The sequence below is a fragment of the Ursus maritimus genome, unplaced genomic scaffold (assembly GCF_017311325.1).
Source record: "Ursus maritimus isolate PB19 unplaced genomic scaffold, ASM1731132v1 scaffold_25, whole genome shotgun sequence".
Classification (NCBI taxonomy): Eukaryota; Metazoa; Chordata; class Mammalia; order Carnivora; family Ursidae; genus Ursus; species Ursus maritimus.
In genome coordinates this window covers 44,714,010-44,737,471 of record NW_024425008.1, presented here as the reverse complement: position 1 = coordinate 44,737,471, position 23,462 = coordinate 44,714,010, and the positions used below count along the sequence as shown (strand labels likewise).

At 40.9% G+C, this 23,462-nt stretch overlaps 1 protein-coding gene across 1 annotated transcript in view; it reads left to right on the top strand.

Annotated features, from left to right (window-relative positions):
- The window catches only part of ARMH4 (armadillo like helical domain containing 4), a 103,833-nt gene that overhangs the window by 4,134 nt on the left and 76,237 nt on the right, over positions 1-23,462 (top strand). The window contains exons 2-3 of the mRNA XM_008702112.2: positions 568-822; positions 2,731-2,943. Of these exons, the coding sequence (XP_008700334.1) occupies positions 568-822; positions 2,731-2,943 (468 nt within the window). The remainder of the gene's footprint in view (positions 1-567; positions 823-2,730; positions 2,944-23,462) is intronic.

Below are 23,462 nucleotides of genomic sequence, written 5' to 3'. Positions count from 1 at the left end.
GATAAAACAAGGTAATGCCCACCATACACTTAGCAGTGTGTGTATATAGCATGTAATAGAAACCCAGTAAACATTAGTTACTGTAATAATTACTTCTTTATTCAAAATGCTGACTTTCCTTTCCCCTTTAGAAATGCAAATGTGAAAGTTAATATATATAAATGATGAGAATTTTTGAATGTCACTTAAACTGTATAATTTGTTTCTTTTTTTATTTTTTATTTATTTTTATTTTTTTACATTACCAACAGGCCTACAGTTGATAAGTTTCTTAACAAACTGGTTATGTTGATATTCATAAAAGGGAGCTCGACTGTTGATCTATTTTGTTTTGTATTTTATGTTTTACATTTTAACTTCTTTATCTCGGTCTTAGAATGACTCATCGCTCCTGAAAGCAGCAACACTGAAAACATGTCTTTGCTGGCATTTTGTGTCTGAGTGATCCGTTTGCCTTCCCATACCCTGAAATAGCTATCTTCTTTTTTTCCAATTTATTAATTACAGAGTGACATTTTAAGGTATAGGGAATTTGTCTATTTTAAATTGTTGTATCCCCCCTTTAAGACATCATCACTCAAGAGATGACAACAGCTGTTGAAGAAGCAGAAGCCACTTTATCATTGGAGATGCAAGAGCAGGAGGTTTCTACCCTCGAGGTTACTGGAGAAAATGGTAAGACCGAGGAAGGAAGAGGGTCTCCCTCTGCCACATCTGCAGATCCTGCTGTTACTCAGCTGTCGAGGAGATGGGAGCCCCGGCCCACTACGGTTTCAGCTACAGCTGTGCCTCTGTCTTTCGAAGTTACTTCTGCTCTGGAAGGTTTGTAAGGGGGGGGGGACTTGGACTTAGAATTGTGGGGGTGTGTCTTTTCTAAGTTATAAGGAATAGAATAAGTGTGGCAACCTGGCTCTGTCCCCAGGGTGTACACACACATCTCACCTGGAGAATGTACCGGAAAGGCGGGTGAACTCTCTGTTGTTTGGAGAGACGTGGCAAAGCCTACCAGGATGAGGGGTTAGTTCCCAAGTAAAATCTGGTGGCTCGTCATTGGGGCCTGTGAAGGCCAGGCCTCCTGAGAACTCTTTCCCTATTTGACAGCTCCGGCTGCTAGGAGCCAGGGGGTGAAGTGAAAACAGTGAGGACCTCGGTTCAAATCCCAGCTTTGGCCCTCCCTAGTATTGTGGTCTCAAGCAAGTCTCCTCATGTCTCCAAGTTTGGTTTGTGCATCTCTAAATAATGCCTACCTATCTTACAGGTTATTTTAAGGATTTGAAGTAATGGCTACAAAGTGCTTTCTGTATAGGAGGCTGTCAAATGCTCTGATATCTTAAGGACAGCAAAGTTTGTAAATCTTGGTGATATCAGAATCACCTGGAAATTACAAAAATTATTACTATTTAATTATTGTTTTTGGACCTCATGTCTCTGTCTCATTATTGGTCTAAGTAAAGCCTACTTTTATTTATTAACTGAGTTGTTTTTAACAAAGTAATAAATATCTCCTAATCCTAAGCCTCCAAAAAACCTCTATGGCCTGGTTAGTAACCTACATGTAACCCCATCACCCTGTCCATTCCACCCTCTTCCTCCTCTGATGTTAACTGTCATCCTGAGTCTTCTGTTCCTCATTTCCTCGGTATCCTTTTATCTTAGTTTTATAGTGTCTGTATTTATGCCTAAAATCATGCATTTAAATATTTTAGTAGTTTTTAACTTTATAGAAACAGTATTGTGCTGCAGATAGCCTTTTTGGGACTTGCTTGTTTTACTCAATAGTCTATGGGTAAGATTTACTAACTGTGAATGTTTTGTTTTGACTGTTTATAATATTCCACTGTGAAAATAGATCACAGTTTATTCATCTCATCTTCATCCAGTCTCTTCTGGCAATTTGCATTTGGGTCATTTCCAGGTTTGGCTGTTGGGAACATTGCTTGCTGCCATGCGTACTCTCCTACATATCCTCCCCTGGAGAAGTGCAGGAGTTTCTCTTGGTTGTATACCTAGAGCTGGGCTCTAGCTATGAATGTTTGACTCTAGGGGGCAATGCCGCACTGTTTTCCAGAGTGGTTGCACCAATGTATATTCCTAACAGCGATGTATATAAGAGTCTATGCATCCAGATCCTAGGAGCTTTAAAAAGTAGTTTTTCTGGCTTCATCGCAAAGGAGATTCTGATTTAGTAAGTTGGGATATCTGGAAAGCATGGAAATAGACTTCTAAAAAATTACCTCAGAGATTCTGATGATCTACCAGACGTGCAAAATACTACTATTCTAGAGTTTTTTATATTTGGGAAAACCTGGGGCTAAATTTGACTGCGTTGAAATTGAGCATATTCTAGACACAGATACCCTTACCCTTTGACTTGACTTTTAAAAGTAGTCTTTGACATCTGTTTTAATACTTTTTTGTTAAATTTCCTATCTTTGGCAGTAAATCGTATAAAATTGTGTGAAATCCCTAAAATTGTCAGTAGAATAAATGGGAAATCAAAATTTTAAAAATTAACTTCTGATTTGAGACAGTACATTTTCCCAGATGATAAAGTGCCTTGCATAGCTGGATTGATGCACTGTGGGAAGGGGGAGCTGGTCTAAGTGCCAGACTTGCTGCATATAAGATACTGGTTTCATTGATCATTTCTTGCTTAAAAAGCAGAAAGACGTGTATATATTTCCCCTGATGATCATCTTTGGGTCAAGGGCTATCTCTTGTGTTTGACAGACCTAATGGACACTCTCACGGGGCCAAACGAGGAATTGTTCACACCAGTGTGGGGCTCTCCAGTGACTCCCCCTGGAATAATGGAGGAAGCCCCCAGCCTTTTCCCAGTGCTTCCTGATGCTGAGGCCTCCTTGGAGAGAAGAACCGTTGTCCCATCCATTAGCCATGTTAATACGGCTGCCTCATATGGCCTGGACCAACTTGAATCTGAAGGTACCCATGCTTTGAAGGGGATCTTTTCTAGGACTGACTGACAGAGTCACTGAGCAAATGTTGTTGTTGTTGGTTTTTTTTATTTTATTTTATTTTATTTTATTTACTTATTTGACAGAGAGAGAGAGAGAGAGGGAACACAAGCAGGGTGAGTGGGAGAGGGAGAAGCAGGCTTCCTGCTGAGCAGGGAGCCCAGTGTGGGGCTCGATCCCAGGACCCTGGGATCATGACCTGAGCCAAAGGCAGACGCGTAACCCACTGAGCCACCCAGGCGCCCTGCAAATGATGTTTTTGTGAAAAGATTGAGAGGTATGTATTCCATCTGCTGTGTAGATCAGGGGTCAATAAACTGTGCTCTGGCCAAATCTGGCCTGCCATCTATTTTCGTATGACCTGCAAGTTAAGAATGATCTTTACATTTTCAAATGATTGAAAAAAAATTAGAAGCAGCACACTATTTTGTGACATGTAAAGTTAAATAAAATTCAAATTTCAGTGTTCCTCAATAAAGCTGGATTGGGACCCAGCTGCACTTGCTCATTTCCATCTTCTCTGTGGCTACTTTAGCGCCAGATGATCAGAGTCGAGTCGTGACAGAGACTGCGCACAAAGCCTCGATCATTTACGGTACGGCCCTTTACTGAAAAAGCTTGCCGGCCTCTGGTCTAGGTCAGTAGTTCTTAACTCCAGGTGAACATTAGGGTCACGTACACAAATCAGTGGAGCTTTAAAAAAATCCAACCGCCTGATCCCTCCCAGGGATTCTGATTCAGTTGGTGTAGGGTGTGATCTGGCGTCCACATTTTTAAAGAGTGCTTTAGATGATTTAGATCTGCAGGCTTCATTGAGGATGCTGGTTTAAATGGAAAATTCGAGTTTCCCCACCAGATTTTCTTTTTTTAAAGATTTTATTTATTTATGTGACAGAGATAGAGACAGCCAGCGAGAGAGGGAATACAAGCAGGGGGAGTGGGAGAGGAAGAAGCAGGCTCACAGCAGAGGAGCCTGATGTGGGGCTCGATCCCACAACGCCGGGATCACGCCCTGAGCCGAAGGCAGACGCTTAACCGCTGTGCCACCCAGGCGCCCCTCCCCACCAGATTTTCTTAGATGGACATTTTATAGTGGATTGTGTTTTCACAGCACTGCTCTCGTTGTTAGTGCTGGGGTTTTTCTTTCCTTCTTTCTTTTTTTTTTTCTTTATGAACATCTCCGGGTTAGGATGTTGTACTGTTTGGCGGGGGGCAGTCTCTTCACCTGTGAAGACTGAGAAATGCATGCCAAATTATACTTTCCAAGACATTGGCTGTGAGCATGAAAAAGATGCCTGGAGCCCAGCCTCACAACCACAAACAAGAAGACTGGAAATACGATGAAAGGTCATTTAATTCATCAGCATTTTGGCAGGTGAACGGCTTCTGGCCGGAGGTCCAGAGATTTGTAATGCTGAGTTTCTAGAACTAATCTAGGGGACAGGTAAGCTTTGGGGCACTAAATTAGCCATGGGCTTGATGCCGTAAAGACATAGGACGTGCTGTTATTTGATATTTCATCTCCTGTAGAGCAGGGAGGGTGGTTCAGCCAGGTTTGCTGCAGAGTCTATCACACTCTCAGGGTAACAATGGCAGTTTTCTGGCAGAGAAACATGACATTTTGGGAATATTCTGGAGAATCCATAGTAGGATGCTGGTTTAAGAGATGGATCAAAGCAAGCTCTGAGGCTAACAGCTCTTGCACTCCACATCGAGATAAAAAACGTGTGACTTTGAGATTAATCTCATATTAGCTGTCTGCTCTCCTTGACGCCATCTGGAAAAAGCAGGTTCCCCCAAATTAACCTGAGTTAGAGATGACAGCTTTACCCGGCAGGGCTCATTAAATCAGAGGAAAAAAAATATATTTGTGAGTAATCCATACTTGCGAAACTGCAATAATTTTCTAAATTTAGTAGATGATGGCAGTTGCATTGAAATATGTGAGAATTTTCTTGACTTGCCTAAGATGTCCTGGAGTTTTAGTGCTTTTCTTCTACACAGTTCAATTCTGGCTTCTTTTTGACAATACATTTTGTCAGTTTTTGATCGAAATCACGATCCTCATCAAGGCTTATGAAAGACGTTTTTGGTTTAAAAATGTTCTTTCTGCTACACTGTTGGGCTGAAGATCAGATTTTGAATGAGCACGCCTTTTCTCCTAGATCCCGGGAAGTGCCATTTCTATTTAATCAGTGTACGTTAATAATGTCACAACGAATTTTATGCTGATGCCTCTACTCCTCTGGGCTACACTTATTTAGACAGAGAAGGCTGCTAGACTCCTGAATGTGTTGGGGGCCTCCCCAGTGCGGGTTTCCACCTTGCCCAGGAATGTAAGCATACCTTGAGAGCTTTGGGGGAAGGACTTTAATTTTATTGTAGGATTATATATACCCAGAGGCAGATCATTTATTCTTACCCAGAACAGTAGGTCGTGCTATGTCAAGTTACCTACCTTTCAAGTTTTAATCTCTGTGACGGGTTGACAAATGACATACAGTTCTCCGACTTAAGATATGTGTTTATTTAATATTATTAAACTCCTTAGATGTTATTTTAGTATCTTCTTTCCCACTAGGGGACAGAAGCACTTCTCCAGAGAATGGAATATTTTTCCCAATGGTAGATGGGCAAGACCTGCCCTTACTAGACAGCAGACAACCCAGAAGCAAGAACCTTGGTAGAAATTTCTGAATGTTTATCCTTTAAGGGATAATTAATGGCTCGAATGAAACTCAAATTTGTATCTAATTGGCACCCTGTGGTCTTTGTCTCCTTCTTCATGTCTCTACAACATAAGAGACTGAGTGTCTTAGTTTTCTAGGGCTACTGTAACAAAATACCACAAACCGATGGATTAAAACAACAGAAATTTATTCTCTTGTAGTTTTGGAGCCTGGAAGTCTGAAATCAAGGTGTAGGCAGGGCCATGCTCCGTCCCCTGCCTCGAGAGGGGGGGATCATCCCTCGTTTCTTCCAGCTTCCGGTGGCCTCATGAGTTTCTTCGTTTGCGGCAACTTAATTGCAACCCCTGCCTCCATGTTCACATGGCTGTGGTCCCTGAGTATGTCTCTCTGCCCAGATTTCCCTGGTCTTACAAGAACACCAGCCACTGGATTAGGACTCACCCCAGTAAGTTCATCACCACTTGGTTATATCCGCCAATACCCTATTTTCGAAGGAGGTCACATTCACAAGTGCGGCAGGTTATATATTTTTTTGTGGGGATGCAATTCAGCGCTTAACAAGGGTCTGCTTCTGAGAAGTGTGTCAGTGGTCTCTGAAGGCAGATGGGCTCTGGTTCCGCAACATGCTCTTGAGAGATGTGCGTTGGTAGTGCAGGGGAAGTTTCAGTGTGCTTTACATTTCTCCACTACTGAAGACAGCCTGCCCCGATAAGTGAGCAGGGCCTTGTGCCTATTTCAGTAGGTCTTTTACCTTGTCAGCAAAAATACGGTGTGATTTTTGAAGGGATAACGGTTTCTCTGTCACCTTGCCTGATACACTTTACTTCTCTCTCCTTTTTTTTTTTTTTTTTTTTGGAAATAAATGTTTTCAGGGTGATAAAAAATGCATTATACTTAGGCATAACTCCACTAGGTCTGCATTCATCATCTTTGAAATATAAACATGAGAAAAGTGTTCTAATTTTTTATTCAAAATAGGAGAATGGCAAGTTAGTTGCATGTATATAACTTTATAAATGAATTTTTGGACATGATCTCCATGGGTTGATATCCTTTTTTTGGTGAATATTAATGTCTTTCTCTGTTCCGTAATGGGAACTTAACAATTTCTGATTACTTACGAAAATTTGCTTGGATTTTTTTTTTTTTTAAATCTGGGTTAATGTTCTTTAGAATATTTTAACCCTAATAGCAAATGGACTAGGTCTTTCAATATTTCTTACTTAAAGAAGTTCTGCTTTCTTTCTTTTCTTTTTTTTTTTTTAATTTGAAGATCCATTTATTTGAGAGAGCGTGTGCGTGTGTGCGTGCACAGGTCAGGGGAGGGGCAGAGGGTGAGAATCTTTAAGCAGACTCCCTGCTGAGTGTGGAGCTCCTGGGAGGTTCCATCTCACGACCCATGAGATGACCTGAGCCGAAACCAAGAGTCAGTTGCTCAACGGACTGAGCCACCCAGGCGTCCCTCTGCTTTCTGTATTTTAGAAATCCAACTGAGAATATCCACTTACTCTAAAAAATCAAACTTATTTTAGCCTTTCCTGTATTCCTACAGAGGGTGGAAATTTATCTGTGCTGTAAAATTGTAACAATAATTCTGTAGGGTGGAAGGTTATTGCTTTAACAATTCGATATTCAGAAAAAAATCGATTGTGGATTTATTTGTACCAAGTACTAGGCTTCTCAGTACATGTGAGAGGTAAGAGTACAAAAACAAAAGATTTCTTGTGATTAGATTTTGGTAATCCTTTCTCACACCCCCAGACTTCCTCCCTTAACGTTTAGAAGGCAATGTCTGGGCCTTCTAGCTAGTGGGAAAGGGGAAACCACTTGGTGCTCTTCTTGGTGCTGACCAGGCAGACTTGGGAACATGGTGAATTGGCTTGGATTCTCTCAAGATTGCTCTGGGGGTTAGCTTATTGCTCTTCTGTAAGAGAAGAAGAAATACCAGTGTCCCTGGGCTGGAGAAGGTGAATTCTTGATCTGACTGATCCCATTTAATGTCTTTCTGTAGGCATAATAGGCTGAGTGTTGGGGCTGTCTAATCCAGTGATGTTATCCCAGACAGTTCCCGTTTCCTCGTGTTTCCAAAGGCCCATTTATTATGGGCTTTATCGAACAAACTCACACTAATTGACATGCTGGAGAATTACCTTTTTTTTTTTTTTTTTTAAACTTATGATGTACATTATATGTAGACATATAACAGGTTACCTTTTTTTAACACATAAAGAGATTTTTTAATTCTTAGTATCCAACAGGAAAGTCATGTTAAACCTTTCTTTAACATCCTGGTTTTTAAAAAATAAGACCAAATATATCATTTAACTGTAGTTTTTTCTTTCCCGATGGTTTTTTTCCCCTTGTTTTTTGAAGACCATTTTGGTTGTCCTTAATATTTAGGTTTTCAAAAATTGCATTTTTGACATCTTTTCCCAGCCAGGCAGAACACATGGGGCAGAAAGCTGTCATTGTTGTGTTATCTGTTGTTTTATCTTTTCTGGTGACATCCATTTTCCTGCCTTTGTGAGCGTGTCTCTGTGTGTGTGTGTGTGTGTGTGTGTGTGTGTGTGTGTCTTTAATTTCATGGATATTTTCTACTGTCCTCTGAGAGCATTTCCATGATGTATTCACAGCACCTTTTCCTTTCTTCTGCTGAAGCAATAGTGTTCTCTCTCCTTTCTTATTTGGAATTCTCAGTTCTATCTGTCCTAGTTCTCTCTTCTGATAACAGGAATTTCAGAAGAAAGCCATGTTGGAAAAGTGTGCCTTCATTCGGATGACTGAGTGAGACTTCCATCGTGTGGCGGCCTCATCATCGCTACTGAAGTCAAGGTTTTGACTTCATATTTATTTGGTTCATCTTTGTATTGGTCAATCCGAAATGGATTGGGAAATGCGTTCTCTAGGTGGCGTCGTGGAAAAGTCTGAGTCAGAGATGGTTCCTTTAATAGCTCCACTGAGGATACTTAAAAATATGTGCAGTGTCTATGAGAGAAGTGTTCGCTCTTTACTTGCACTTTATTCACAAAATCGATGTTTTTGGTCTTCTCAGGTTGCACTCCTTTTCAGAGAGTATTTTCTTATTATTTTCTCAATTCTCATGTAACTTTTCAACTCAGAAGGCAGCTAGGATGGATGAATGAGACAGAGTATTCAAAATCTCATCTTGAGGCCGTATTTATGAACCCCAGTTTATGTGATTTACCTTTGGGTCCTGCTCAGTGGATATAATAGGAAAGATCAAGCAAGGAGTAAATTCGAACTGTCGCCCACTGTTACTTTTAATACTGCGGTATGAGGTTAAGGGTGTTCACTCTGTGTTAAGAAGGGGTACAAGTTTTGGCCTTAGTTCTTGGAAATGCTTCGGATTTCATTTTGCCTCAGTACCAGAGCCACTTAACTAATATACAAATGGGGAAGATAAGGAAAAGAGTATTTGATGGAATATGCCCTTTGTTTGACTGTTAGAGATGAATTGATTTCCTGAATTAAATGCTGAATTCTCCCCTCCATGCTTGTTCTGGCAAAAGCAATGGGAATTTAATAAAAATTAATAATTTTATAACTATTAACATGAGCACAGGAAACATCTAATACCATTGCCAAGTACATTAGGGAAGGATTTTTTTTTCTCTCTTTGTATCATCTTCACATATATTACATGACACAGAATTGCTGGTGATTTCAGTTATCGATTGCCTCTGATAGTAAGTCATTTTGTTGTCTTGTCCTGAAATCATCATACTTCCTCTGGCATTTATGATAGATCTTTGTTCTTAAGTACCAGCATGTTAGTACAGTAAATTACTTAGCACTCAGAATGGTCATCCCATGTTTGCTACTAATGCTCACATTGCCAGTCGTATTTCAGAAATATTTAAAATCAATATTATGATGTATTATCCTAAAGCTTTGCTTACAAATTCTGCTGTTGAAGAAAGAACTGACATTCACTCTTAAGTTTTCTAGTATGCTTATCATAAGATTCATTTATTGGCATAATCACAACTAAGCAAAAATTATTCTAGAGCTGACTTTTTCCTTTTTTTTGGAGTGTTTGCTGCCCAGCACTAGGAAGTAGAAATTTAGTACTGCTTAGTAAGGCTCACCCTTAGACACACATGAAATTTTACATAATGGCTCAGGATGATAAAAGGATTTAGGCTTCTGTATATGCACAGGTTTTGTTCATTCATTTCGGTGCACATTCAGCAAGTGGTGATTCAGATAATAAAAAAGAATAAACGGGAGTGGATCTTGCATAAATGTTAGTAGAATAATTAAAATAGATACATAAATAACAGAAATACAAGGGTAGAAGGTGGGAAAGTATCACACAACTAATTACAGAAAAAAAGGACTCTGAGAATTAGGAACGAGAGCTTAGCCCCAGTTTGTAGAAATAAGGAAATGATATTTATGCTTGTGAGTTTCTTGGGGGGGGGGTGTGCGTGCAGGTGTATAGATTTGTGTACATATATTTACTCATTGTTCTATTGATATTTATTAAAAAAATAAGTGATGACAAATCCAAAAATGTGGAAAACATTCTAAGGGATGGTGAATAGATACCATATGCACCACATTAGCCATCAGCTTACAGACATGTAATCAAGTATATTTTTCTAATTTAGCTTATTGGTTAGATGAATTATTTCTTTTTTTTTTTAAGAATTTATTTATTTATTTGACAGAGATAGAGACAGCCAGTGAGAGAGGGAACACAAGCAGGGGACTGGGAGAGGAAGAAGCAGGCTCCTAGCGAAGGAGCCTGATGTGGGACTCGATCCCATAATGCCAGGATCACGCCCTGAGCCGAAGGCAGACGCTTAACCGCTGTGCCACCCAGGCGCCCCTAGATGAATTGTTTCTTAAGAATAGGGTTTTTTATAATTTTTTAAAAAGATTCATTTATTTATTTTAGAGAGAGAGAGCACACAAGCAGGGGGAGGGGCAGCTGGAGAGGGAGAGAAGCAGAGTCCCTGCTGAGCCCGACAACCCTGAGATGATGCCGAGTCAAAATCAAGAGTCCAATGCTTAACCGACTGAGCCACTCAGGCGCCCCAAGAATAGTTTTTCATAAACAGAAGCAACTGCCTTTCAATGTAGAGGAGGCAGCCAGGGGCTCAGTCTCAGGCTACCAAATACTTGATTTATAGGGAACTGCAGCATGTCTCTCTCTCAAGGATGTTCAGAACCCAGGCAAAAGGCTTGGTTCTGAGTGATTCATCTGGGCCCGTGCTCCAGTGTTGAGAATCCTTGTGAGGACTGGTCCACATGGGGCTTTCCGTGTGTGGTGGTTTTGTGCAGTTGTGGAAGCAAACACGTAGCTTATAACCACATAATAGGCTGTGATTTCAAGGGTGTTTTAGGTATTTGCAGAAAATGAAGGCATTTTAAAAAGGCATGCTTTTTCAGTGTGAAGCTAGACATAACTATCCTTTAGTGGTATAAACTTGATAATTTTATTGCATTGGAATACAGACAATCACAAACCTTAACATTGTATAAAATAACATAAGTATATTATCAATTGCAATTTTTCTGGCTATATTCATAACCATGAAGTTAAATGCATACATAACCCCAAAGGGAAAGACTAGAATAAAAACATAATTTGAATGGCCTTACAAGATTTTTTTTTTTTTAAAGATTTTATTTATTTATTTGACAGAGAGAGACAGCCAGTGAGAGAGGGAACATAGGCAGGGGGAGTGGGAAAGGAAGAAGCAGGCTCCCAGCAGAGGAGCCTGATGTGGGGCTCGATCCCAGGACTCCAGGATCACGAGCCGAAGGCAGAGGCTTAACGACTGAGCCACCCAGGCGCCCCGGCCTTACAAGATTTTAAGAATGTTCACACTTGGAAACATGGCATTTGTCGTGAAAGCTTTGCATTGAATCTGTCTAAATTTACCGGTGCCTTTTCTTCTTCAGCCATTCTGCCTCCTTCTGCATTGTTCTGCAAACAAAATATTCTGTGGAAATTTCTTCTATTAAAAACGTGTCAAGAATTTCCAGTGTTTTATTATGAGAAAGAAATTCTGCAGGTGGGCAGAGGGCCCGACACTGCTCCCTCAATTTTCTCAGGGTTTCTGCTTCACGTGGATATAGCGTCCTATATCCTATTGAAACTCTAGCTAGAGCATAAGCAAAAACCCTCTCTCTTGTTCCAGGTGAAATTAGTAGAAATTCAAAAACATACTTGGCTCAAACCTAAGGGAACACCCAGCAAATAAACCAAGAAAATAAAAGAAACACAAAGTGAATTAGGCTCACGACATACAGGTTTCTCTGATCTTACCTTAGCTAATAAGCTCTCAGAGCTTCCAGACCCTGACCCCTTCCACTGAGAAGATTTTTTATATTCTATGCCAAAGCATTAGAACAGTTTTCAAGCACCTTGCTAGGTTTTCTGGCTGCTCAGCTCTTGCCTTGTTTCCTATACATAATGTAACTTCTTTTTTTGTCTTCCTCATCTCTGCCCCCACACGGAAGAGCCAAGACCAAGACATAAATTTACTCTAGGGCCCACCATCAAGCAGGGAATCCCCAATCCCACATATTATTGGCCCTGCTTTGCACGTTCAAGGACACACCTTTAATCCCTAGGCAGCTGACAGCCAGTCAAACATCATGAGTGACACCATCCCACCCTTAAGAGAAAATCCCATCTCGGTTAAAAGCACAGCATGATTCACGTCTAGGCAGTATAACACTTCTCGCTACCCAAGAAATGTACCTGTATCCTAACAGGCTCACTATCGCATTGTGTAATTAATAATAATTAGTGCTGTGCTACTCTATAAACAGAAGGCTATAAAGTTGAAAGAGGACAGGAAGGGGACATATAAACAGTTCAGCTCAGACTCATCCTCCTTTATGAAGCCTCTCAGACCACCCAGCCCACAATGAGGAGCTGTATAGACTCAGCAAAAATAGCTCTGGTTCTGGGCTTACATGGACATATCTCTGTTTAAGTCTTAGCCCCGTCATGAACCAGCACTGTGATCTTGACTAAATTGTTTAATTTCTTTAGACTTCAGTTTTTTCTCTGTGTCAAGCAGGGCCACGGATGTTCCTATCTCTTCTTGTAAGAATAAAATGAGATCTTTCATGTAGTGAATGATTGCATGGCCTGGAGTAAATGCAAAGTAAATATGAACATTTTACATCATTTATCAATTAAAATTAGGTCTCATTTATCATTTACTACTGTGTATGAATTGTTATAACGAAATAGTCACATCTTCTCCGTGCAACCATGGGTCAGGGGCCAGGTGGACAACGTAAGTGAGCAAAGAGGAAGGTGCCTAAGACGGTAGGGAGTGGTGAGTGTGACGCAGGAGGGAGCACATACCCCCTCTGATCCAGACAGAGCTCGTTCATATTCCTGTGGGGGCAGGGATGAGGAAGACAAAAGAAGAAGTTACACTGTGTATAGGAAACAAGGTAAGAGCTGAGCAGCCAGAAGCTCCTCGTTGCCAGGAGGAGTATGTGAGCTCAGTGATGCCAGATCTTGGAATTGTTTCAGGATAAGCTGAAAATTTTGATTTTTATGTGGAGCACTCGGATATTTTAAGTGTTGGCACTCAATCCACAAGTTTACCTATCCCATTTCATTTTTATTAGTATGTACTCCCAAAAAGAGTTTATCTTCCCAGCAATAGATCATCAGTTTGTGCTCTTAAATGAGTTCTCCAGACCTCCTGAAGGGCAGGTGGGCAGAGTCAGATCTTTCTGTCTTGTATCCAGACAGTGGTTGTGGTCTGTGGTTACCAAGCATTGGGTAAGTGATGAATGATGGAGTGTATGGTTTTAGGACCATTACCTTCTTTAATTGATGTGCTTCCTGCTTGACTTGTCCTGCTTGTTGTTATCACTTGAAATCCAGTGCTTATGTTGGACCTGAAGTTAAACACTTTTTATGTGAACGAAGAAGTGGTTGCCATTCTGCTAGCAACTCAGTGGGAGTTTGCCTAGATTTCTTGCATCCCATTGTGGGGTTGAACATTATTTCATTCCTTTCATTGGAATGCATACCAACATCTGCAGGTAACAGGGAGCTCAATAAACTGAAGTGATTCTTTACATCCATTTTGGGAAGCCAGAGCTGGAATATTCCAGTTCTTAAATTCTCTGGAATTCAGTTCATTACATGTATATTCTATTGTATATATCCAGTATTACATGATAAAATGTGAAAGCATTTGGTTGGCAGGAAGAGTTAAGATTTTAGAAATATAAGAGAATTCTATAAATTTTGAGTCAGCTTAACATTGTGAGCTGCTGAATTTGGTGGACATTATTTCAGAAGCTTCTGGGGTGCCTCAACCCCTTATGATACCAGAGAGCCATCTGCTGGAGAATTGTTTCATATCCTCAAAACAAGTTTAAATATTTTTCTTTTCTGGCTTTCCAGTTTTGTACCCAGTTGGATGCCCAAGTTAAAAAAAAGTCTGGAAAATAAAAGCAGCGCCATCCCCAGTGCTTCAGTCCCTCTTTAAGTGTGGAAATCATTTGGCTACCGTGGCTTTTGTTTATATTTGTATAGAGATTGGCAGGAAAACACTTGCCAATGAATGTTTCCTCTTGATTTTATTTATTTTTTATCTTTTTAAAGATTTTATTTATTTATTTGAGAGAGTGCCAGTGGTGGGGGGAGGGCGAGGGGCAGAGAGAGAAGGAAAGAGAATCTGAAACAGACTCCCCGCTGAGCACAGAGCCCATTGTGGGGCTCCATTCCACAACTGGAAGATCACCACCTGAGTCGGAACCAGGAGTCTGACACCCCACTGACTGAGCCATCCAGTCACCCCGAAATGTTTCTTTTAGAAATCTGCCACTGGGATGTGTCTGAGCTACTCCATTTAAGGGGGAAGTGGGAGAAAGACTAATACGTACTCAGCATCTGCCCAGGCAAGCCACCCTGTTTTTTTCTTTATGGTATTCTTTCTCTTTTTCATGTGCCCTAATTTGTTCACCTTAGATTTAATTTTAAACTTCATAAAGGAAAGAAAAGGGCCACTAAAAAGAGAAGTTTGACACTTAAAAGATGATGATTCAGATTGATGGTTGCTCTTCCAAAGAGACAGAACGTGCAGGTGAGATCCTCTTCTTCCTGTAAATCAAAGAGAGGTTGCTGGGGCGCTTGGGTGGCTCAGTTGGTGAAGCGTCTGCCTTTGGCTCAGGTCGTGGTCCCGGGGTCCTGGGATCGAGCCCCGCATCGGGCTCCCTGCTCAGCGGGGAGTCTGCTTCTCCCTTTCCCTCTGCTGTTCTCTCTCTCTGTCAGATAAAGAAGATCTTAAAAAACAACAACAAAGAGAGACAGGTTATGTTGGGTACGAGTATTACCATTGGAATTCTTCCTACCTCCACTTTTGGGACAATGTATTCTCAACCAAGCTTCCCCTCATTAGTAATACTCCGGGAGTGCTGGCTACATCTCTGGCTTCTGGAAATCTAAAAATGTCTAAACTGTGATAAAAATGGAATGAGAGAAACTGAGGACCTTGGGTGGGAGCTGCTTGTTAAATTGATGGCAATTGGACTTTATAGCAGAGTCAGGTGACTTAGGCCACGACCATGGGGTAAATTTTCTCCCGTCCGTCCTATTTTGATTTTGTTGGGAGTTAACCCACGGTTCTGATCCTGAACAAAATTCAAACTCTTGGTTTTGGTGACCTTAGGCAGAAATGTTTGCAACAAATAAAACAGGCCTCGCCTAGAGAGCTGAAGATTCTGGGTTTAATAAGCCTGTCTGAGGCTCTGCTATTATGTTCAAGTATTCAAGGCAGTTCTGTCACGAGCTATGTAGGCTATAGGCAAAACAAAGTTTATCAGACTTGCTTTCTGTTTCGCCGACCGTGTAAGCTTTGAGGATAATGCCTGCAAAGCATTTTGAGTTCCTCCGAAGAAAAGCCCCATGTAAGTTCCAAGTATTGTTATGGGTTATAAAACAGCTGTTGAGGGAATCTGTCGGAGAGCGGCCAGACAGGTGAAACTGGCTTAGAGAGGATACTGTCCAGACAGATATTTTTTCCTCCCTGCCACCTGCAACAGGACATTTCTCCGTGGAAGCTGTGGACACACTGCTTGATATCACCAAGCATGTCTTCACCGTGTGGCACTTGCCTGACATCTGTTTAATGTTTGCAGTTTTCATGGTACAGTTTCAGTGCCCCTCAAGCCCAGCAATGAGACATTGAACCCGTCCGCGTCCCCATTGCCTGCTGAGCCATCGACTCTCCAAACACCTGTGGTCGGTTTTTTGGCTGACACCTGTCAGGTTTTCACTGTTGTTAGGTGTCAGAATTCTTGGCAGTGGACATGCCAGCAAGTGACTTGATCTTAGTAAGAATACCATGAAAAAATCTGTCAGGTCCATGGCAAGGAACCGCAGTCAGTGCCGGACCGTGCATCCTGAATTCCGTGGGACACCCTGAGCAGGTGCTGGTTCAGCAAGAGCGACAGGGAGTTTATGTAATGTGTGCCACGTTCTCGGGCGTGGGAACAGTGTGAGGCGGTGGGAGGATTTTGTCTGTCACTAGAGGTGGTAACTCAGAAACCGTCATGACTGCCCCCTTGATCGCTGTTAGTGTCACTGTGATTGCTTGGTATCATGAGGTAATCAGTGTCAAATCATCCTGGGAATAAGGAAGCGTCAGGTGCGAGAGTGCTCTTTCCATTTCACAACCAGAACAAATTTTCAGGCTCGACTCTCTGAACCTTCCGTACCTGGACTGTAGTGTTTTTTTTCGGGGATTCTCAGGACAAATAGAACTTTTAAGTCTTTGATCACTATTACTTGGTATCTGTTATATCCGATAAACCAAGAGCAATTGCTACTTTTTAAAGGTTCATTTTTTAAATTCTTTTCCTGTGTTATTTTAATATGGAATAATTGTGTGGGTGTATGTGTGTTTTACATTGATCCACAAGCTTATTTAGGATTCAAATACATGAAAATGAAATTTGGGTTTTAACAGAGTCACCAAATTCAGAAAGCATTATCCTATAACCTTTAAATACAACCCGATAGTGTTATAGAGCGAGTTCTTCCCTTTTAGTTCTTTGGATCAGAGATCCTGTTACTGTTTTTGGCACAGTTTTATTTGTTGAACGTTCATTTCATGTCATTACCTTTTGTGTTCAGAGCTGTTCATGACCTCATTGTTGCTCTTGGGTGTGACTGGTTGAAAGACTTGTTGAAATAGAGATGACTTTCTCTTTAGTTTTTGTAAGTGGAAAATCTATGCATACAACTCTGGTTTGTTTTGCACCTATTCCTTTTTTAAAAAAATTGTATTTGATTTCGATTTAGTTAACATCTAATGTATTATTAGTTTCAGGGCTAGAGTTTAGTGATTCGTTGGTTGGATGTAACACCCAGTGCTCATTCCATCAAGTGCCTTTCGCACCTGTTGTTCTTGTATGTTGCCTTTGCGCTGGCTGCAAGATTATTTAGAGGAATTGTTTACTAATTGTTACTCTGTTTCTTTAGGTCTAGGCATTTGTTAAAAACCTGGATCTTGCTCGTTGTTTATGCATTCATTCATCTGTCCATCCATTCAACAAACATTTCTTGAGCACTGTTGATGGCCAACCACTGCACTCGTCACTGGTGATACAACAGAAAAGAGCATCCTTCCTTTATCCAGTAGTTTTCCACCTTTTTGGGTAAAACTGCAATCAAATCCATTATTTTGGTAATATTTGGAAGGGTGATCATACCTTTTTTAGTTACTGATCTGTAAGAGCAGTCAGTATTCCACAGAAAATTGCAGCAGGGTACCTGTGACATTCTACTAAAGATGTTTAACAGCTACAGAATGATGGTAGGCTCTTACAAAATAAGAAAATTTGCTGGTTGACAAAGATAATGAGGAAATAAGGCTATAAAGGGAAATCTCACTCCAGTAAGGCTTGTTTTCCTCCTGTCTTCTCTGCAAGGTTCCTGAAACTTCCTTTTTTCTAGAGCTATCTCCTCGGGCTTGCAATATAATTCCTCAAGTACTAAAAGTGACAAAATAGTAAACCTTTTAAGTTCCTTTGTGCTGAAGGGCGGGGTTGGTGGTAGCAGGGGAAGGCTTTCCTCTCTTATTCCCCAAGACAATCAGGGCCCTTCTTTCCTTTCCAGTATAAATTGTATACTCTGGAGAGAGTATTCTGCCAAGAGAATACCCTGACATGGAGTAAACATCTGATGTTGGGCATTTCAGGACAGGGAGGAGGAGAAAGAAGGCTCTATCAGGACTGGTGGGCATAGGAGAGATTAAGAGACATGTTGTCCTAAGCAGTGTCATTAGAATCACATCATGAAGGTAGTGACCCTTTTGTTGGCCCAGGCTTGCTTGCATGCAGCCTGACTTTTTGAGGTCCTTTTCATTATTTTTGTAGCTCTATGCCTTATTTTTTCTGACTTTATTGAGATATAATTGACAAATAAAATTATAAGAGTGTACTTTATGGTGATTTGATAATATATGCATAACATTGTAAAAGGATTCCCACCATTGGATTAATTAACACAACTATCACCTCACAGAATTACTTTTTTGTGTGTGAGGACATTTGAGTTTTCTCTCTTAGCAAATTTCAGTGATACAATACAGTGTTATCAACTATAGTCACCATTTTGTATGTTAGACCTTTAGACCTTATTCATCTTAGAGCTGACAGTTTTTATCCTTTTACCAATCTTTCCCTGTTTTCCCCACCCTCTAGCCCCTGGCAAGACTTTTCTACTGTCTGTTTTTATGAGTTAGACTTAAAAAAATTTTTTTAAGATCCCACCTATAAGTCATATACCGTGTAGTATTTGTCTCTAACTTCTTTCACTCAGCATAATGTCCTTTGGTTTCATCCGTGTGGCAAATGGTAGGATTTCCTTCTTTTTAGAGGTTGAATAATATTTTATTACACATATGTCGCATCTTCTTAAAGATTTTATTTATTTATTTATTTGACAGAGATAGAGACAGCCAGCGAGAGAGGGAACACAAGCAGGGGGAGTGGGAGAGGAAGAAGCAGGCTCATAGCGGAAGAGCCTGATGTGGGGCTCGATCCCAGAACGCCGGGATCACGCCCTGAGCCAAAGGCAGACGCTTAACCGCTGTGCCACCCAGGCGCCCCGCATCTTCTTTATCCATTCATCTGTCAATGGACATGTAGGTTGTCTCCATACCTTACATATTGTGAATTATGTGCCTGTGAACACTGGATCACAGATACCTCTTTGGGATAATGATATTGTTTCCTTTAGGTATATACCCAGAAGTGGGACTGCTGGGTCATATAGCTCAATACTTTAGGGAGGAGGAATTCACTGAGCTTATTGAGGGTCAAGTAGAAGTTGTCCTTGGTGTCCTTGGTAGTGGTCATTGGTTAACGGTTCAGTGATGACAGCTGGAAACTCAGGGCTTTGCCTTCGTGTTCCTAGGGGATCAGTATCATATTGTCACAATTATTCCATCAAGTGCAACCCTTGTTGGTCTGTGGAAAGAAAAGGCAGCTAAAAGTGATTTTATAATACTTTAAAAATAAAGAAATGTCCTTTTTAGCCTATGGCCAATTTCTGTCTACAGGAGGAAGGTCAGCAAAGCCATCAAATAGTTGTGAAGATCCCTGACAATTTTCTCCAAATTCCAATGACCCCATACTTTTTCTTTGTCCAACTTCTTCCTCAGCTTCTCTTTAATTAGAGTCCCTGGTCAATCTTTATTTCCCCTCCAACTTTACTGAGATATTGTTGACACATAACATATGTAAGTTGAAGGTGCACAATGTAATGATTGATACACTTATATATTGCAAAAGGGTTACCCCAATAAGGTTAGTTAATATTTCTATCCCTGCACATAAATACTATTTTTTGTGTGTGTTGGTAATATTTAAGATCTACTCTCATAATAACTTTCAAGTATACAATATAGTGTTGTTAATTATAGTCACCATACTGTACATTAGATCCCCAGGACTTATTTATGTTACTGTTGGGAGTTTGTATGCTTTGCCTGGTCCATCTTCAATCACTTCCTTCACACACAATCAACCTTACCTCCCTTCCCCACCCCTCCACCACTGAGCTCTTCTAGCAAAATTTGCTGCTGGTCCTCTCTCTCTGCCTACTCCACCCTTCCACCCATGCCTGCACCCAAGCAGCTGAATGTGGCTGGAGAAAAACACAACCCCCTTAACATGTCTCACTTTAAATTTATGATGTCATATCTCAAGTGGGCCCATGGGGCTGCCTGCCAGTCCTCCCACATTTTCCTGGGGAATTCACATGCGCATTCTCCAAGATGACTATTTCACACTTTCTCCTCTCGCCTCAAACCACCAACATTTCTTTTTTCCTTCTTAGTTTCTTATTTGACTGAGAAAATAAAAGAAACATATTCCCACCACCGAATCTATCCTCGTGCCTGCATCTGTGCCCACTGCAGTGGAGGCTGGCTCTGAGGGAGCCTGTGGCCTGGGTGCCAGCCCTTCTCAGTAATCGCAAAGAAACCAATCTCACAGAGTGGCCGCTATGGGCCAGGCTTAGTCCTAAGTACCTTATATACTCACTAATGTAATCCTACAGCAGCCCTGTGAGGTAGGAATCACCCCAGATTTACAGATGAGGAAGCTGAGGCACCGTAACTTGTCCGCAGTCACACAGTCTCAGTACATTTGTGTGGCTCGAGTCCACGTGGGCCACCACTCGGCCAAACCTCATCTCCAGACATTCCTCCGGCAGCCTTCTCCCCTCTCTCCTGAGTCATCAGTTTCCCCCTCTCTACCAGATCTTACCCATCAACTTCCAAGCAAATTCTAGTATTCCAGTATTTCCTTCCAGCTACCCTCTTCTGTTCTTTTTTTTTTTAACATTTTTTAAAATTTTAATTCAATTAATTAACATTTAATGTATTATTGGTTTCAGAGGTAGAGTTCAGTGATTCATCAGTCTTATATAATACCCAGTGCTCATTAGCCCTCCTTAATGTCCATCACCCAGTTACCCCACCCCCTGACCCCCCTGCCCTCCAGCAACCTTCAGTTTGTTTCCGATGATTAAGAGTCTCCTATGGTTTGTCTCCCTCCCTGATTTTGTCTTGTTTTATTTTTCCCTCCCTTCCCCTGTGATCCTCTGGTTTGTTTCTTAAATTCCACATGAGTGAAATTTCATATGATAGTTGTCTTTCTCTGATTGACTTATTTCGCTTAGCATAACACCCTCTAGTTCCATCCACATCATTGCAAATGGCAAGATTTCAATTTTTTGATGGCTGCGTAATTTTCCATTGTGTGTATATATATACCACATCTTCTTCATTCATTCATCTGTTGATGGACATCTGGGCTCTTTTCATAGTTTGGCTATTGTTGTCCTGTTCTTCTTTCCAAAGAGTTTTGTAAGGTTTTTTTTTTTTTCCTTCAATATTTACTTCCTTTTTTTCTAATTTTCTTTTCAACTACTCCAGTCTGGCTCTTATCCGCCCCATTCCACGGAACAACTTAGGGCAAGTCACTAATCACTTCTAAAGTGTCAAAGCCACAGGTAATGTCAACATCGGACGGACATTCTCAGTTTCCTTACTCAGGCCTTCAGAAATGTTTTATTCCCTTGACTCCCTTCACACCACACTTGTCTTGGTTTTTCTACCACCTCAGTGGTCACTTCTCGGTGTCTTTTGCTGAATCTTCCTCTGCTGGCCGACTTCTAAATGTTCGATTGCCCAGGATTTAGACTGGACCACTTTTCCTTCTACCCACACTCATTCTTTTGGTGATCTCAGCCAGTCTCAAGGCTGTAAATATTATTTCTAAATTGATGAGTTCTAAATTTTTATCTCTAGCTTTGATCTTCCCTAAGTTTCCAGCATTTCCATTCGGAAGCCACGGGTATAGCAATCTCACGATTAATGTGTCTCAAATACAATTCTTTTTTTTTTTTTTAAAGATTTTATTTATTTATTTGACACAGAGACAGCCAGTGAGAGAGAGATAAGCAGGGGGAGTGGGAGAGGAAGAAGCAGGCTCCCAGCAGAGGAGCCCGATGTGGGGCTCGATCTCAGAACGCCGGGATCATGCCCTGAGCTGAAGGCAGATGCTTAACGACTGAGCCACCCAGGCGCCCCTCAAATGCAATTCTTGATTTTGCTCTTTACCCTTTAGTTTCCATCTTTAATAAAGTGGGATCTTCCTTCCACACCCCACATCGTAATTATCAGTAGGGCTCTGCCTTCAAATTACCTTCACATTACATCCCAGACCTGATGACCTCTTCCTGCTTCCAGAACTACATCCCCGTCCACAAGCACCATCATCTTATTCCCTGGCTTTTGAAGTAGCCTCGTAATGGGTCTCTCTGCTCTGTCTCTTGCTCTGATAGAGCCTGTTTTTCACCCCGAAGCCCGTCATTCCTTAGAAATATATGTTAGCTCTGACCCCTGCCTACCCCTCCCACCTCATTTCTTGTCCCTTCTTGCTCCCAGGCCAGTTTTTTCTATTCTTTGAACACAGTGCATATATGCCTCAAGGCTTTTGTTTTTGCTGACCTAAATGAAACAAGAGAATTCATTATTTTGATATAATCTCTGTTCAGACTTCACCTTACCAGAAAAGCTTTCCTTGATCTCCCCATCCAAAAAAGCAGAGTCTGCCATTTTCCTTCTTCTTTTCAGGGTGAATTGATGGTGAGGGTGGAGCCTCTAAGTATTCCTAGAAAATTAAAATTGGTGAAACAAAGTAAAATTGGGGATCTTAGGTTTCCTACAGCTACTCCGCTTGAAGCATCAAATGTGACGAGTTGTAAATTTAACTCTTATGATGATGGTAATGATAATTATTTTTTTCAAGGGTGCTTTTCTGACTGTCTTTGATCAATATCCTATTTCCTAACCTCTTTTAGAGTGGCACTGAGAATGTTGATCTAATTGTTTCCACTTTCTTGGGTCAATCATCCAACAGGAGCTGGGAGTGGATATATGTACCTCTCACCTAACATGTTGTGACTTCTACTCACTGATATGGAAGAAGAGGAAAAGGAAAATTGTGCCCAAATGATGAATTTTCTTGTTTCTAGTATTATAAGATACAAAAGGATTGGGACACTCCCTTTAAGTTCTGTTAGTATTTTAGTGTGCTTTCTAATGGGCAAATCTTTTTTTTTTTTTAATTGAAGTATAGTTGACACACAATGTTACATTAGTTTCAGCTGTACAACGTAGTGCTTGGACAAGTCTGTACATTATACTATGTTCATCACGAGTGTAGCTGCCGTCTGTCACCATACAATGATACGCCAATATCGTTGACTATATTCCCTATCCTGTACCTTTTATCGCTGTGACTTATTCATCCCATAATTGGAAGCCTGTATCTCCCACTCCCCTCACCCATTTTGCCCATCTCCCATCCTTTCTTCCCTCTGGCAACCATCAGTTTGTTGTCCATATTTATGGGTCTGTTTTCTGCTTTTTGTTTGTTTATTCATTTGTTTTGGTTTTTAAATCCCACATGTAAGTGAAATCATATGGTATTTGTTTTTATCTGCCTGACTTATTTCGTTTAACATAATACCCTCTAGGTCCATTCATGTTGTTGCAAATGGCAAGATCTCACTCCTTTTATGGCTGAGTCACATTCCATGGTATTTGTATATGCCACTTCTTCTTTATCCATTCATCTATCCATGGATACTTGGGTTGCTTCCATATTTTGACTATTGTAAATAATGCCACAATAAACATAGGGGTGCACATATCTTTTAGAATTAATGTTTTCATTTTCTTTGGGGGGACTTACTGGATCA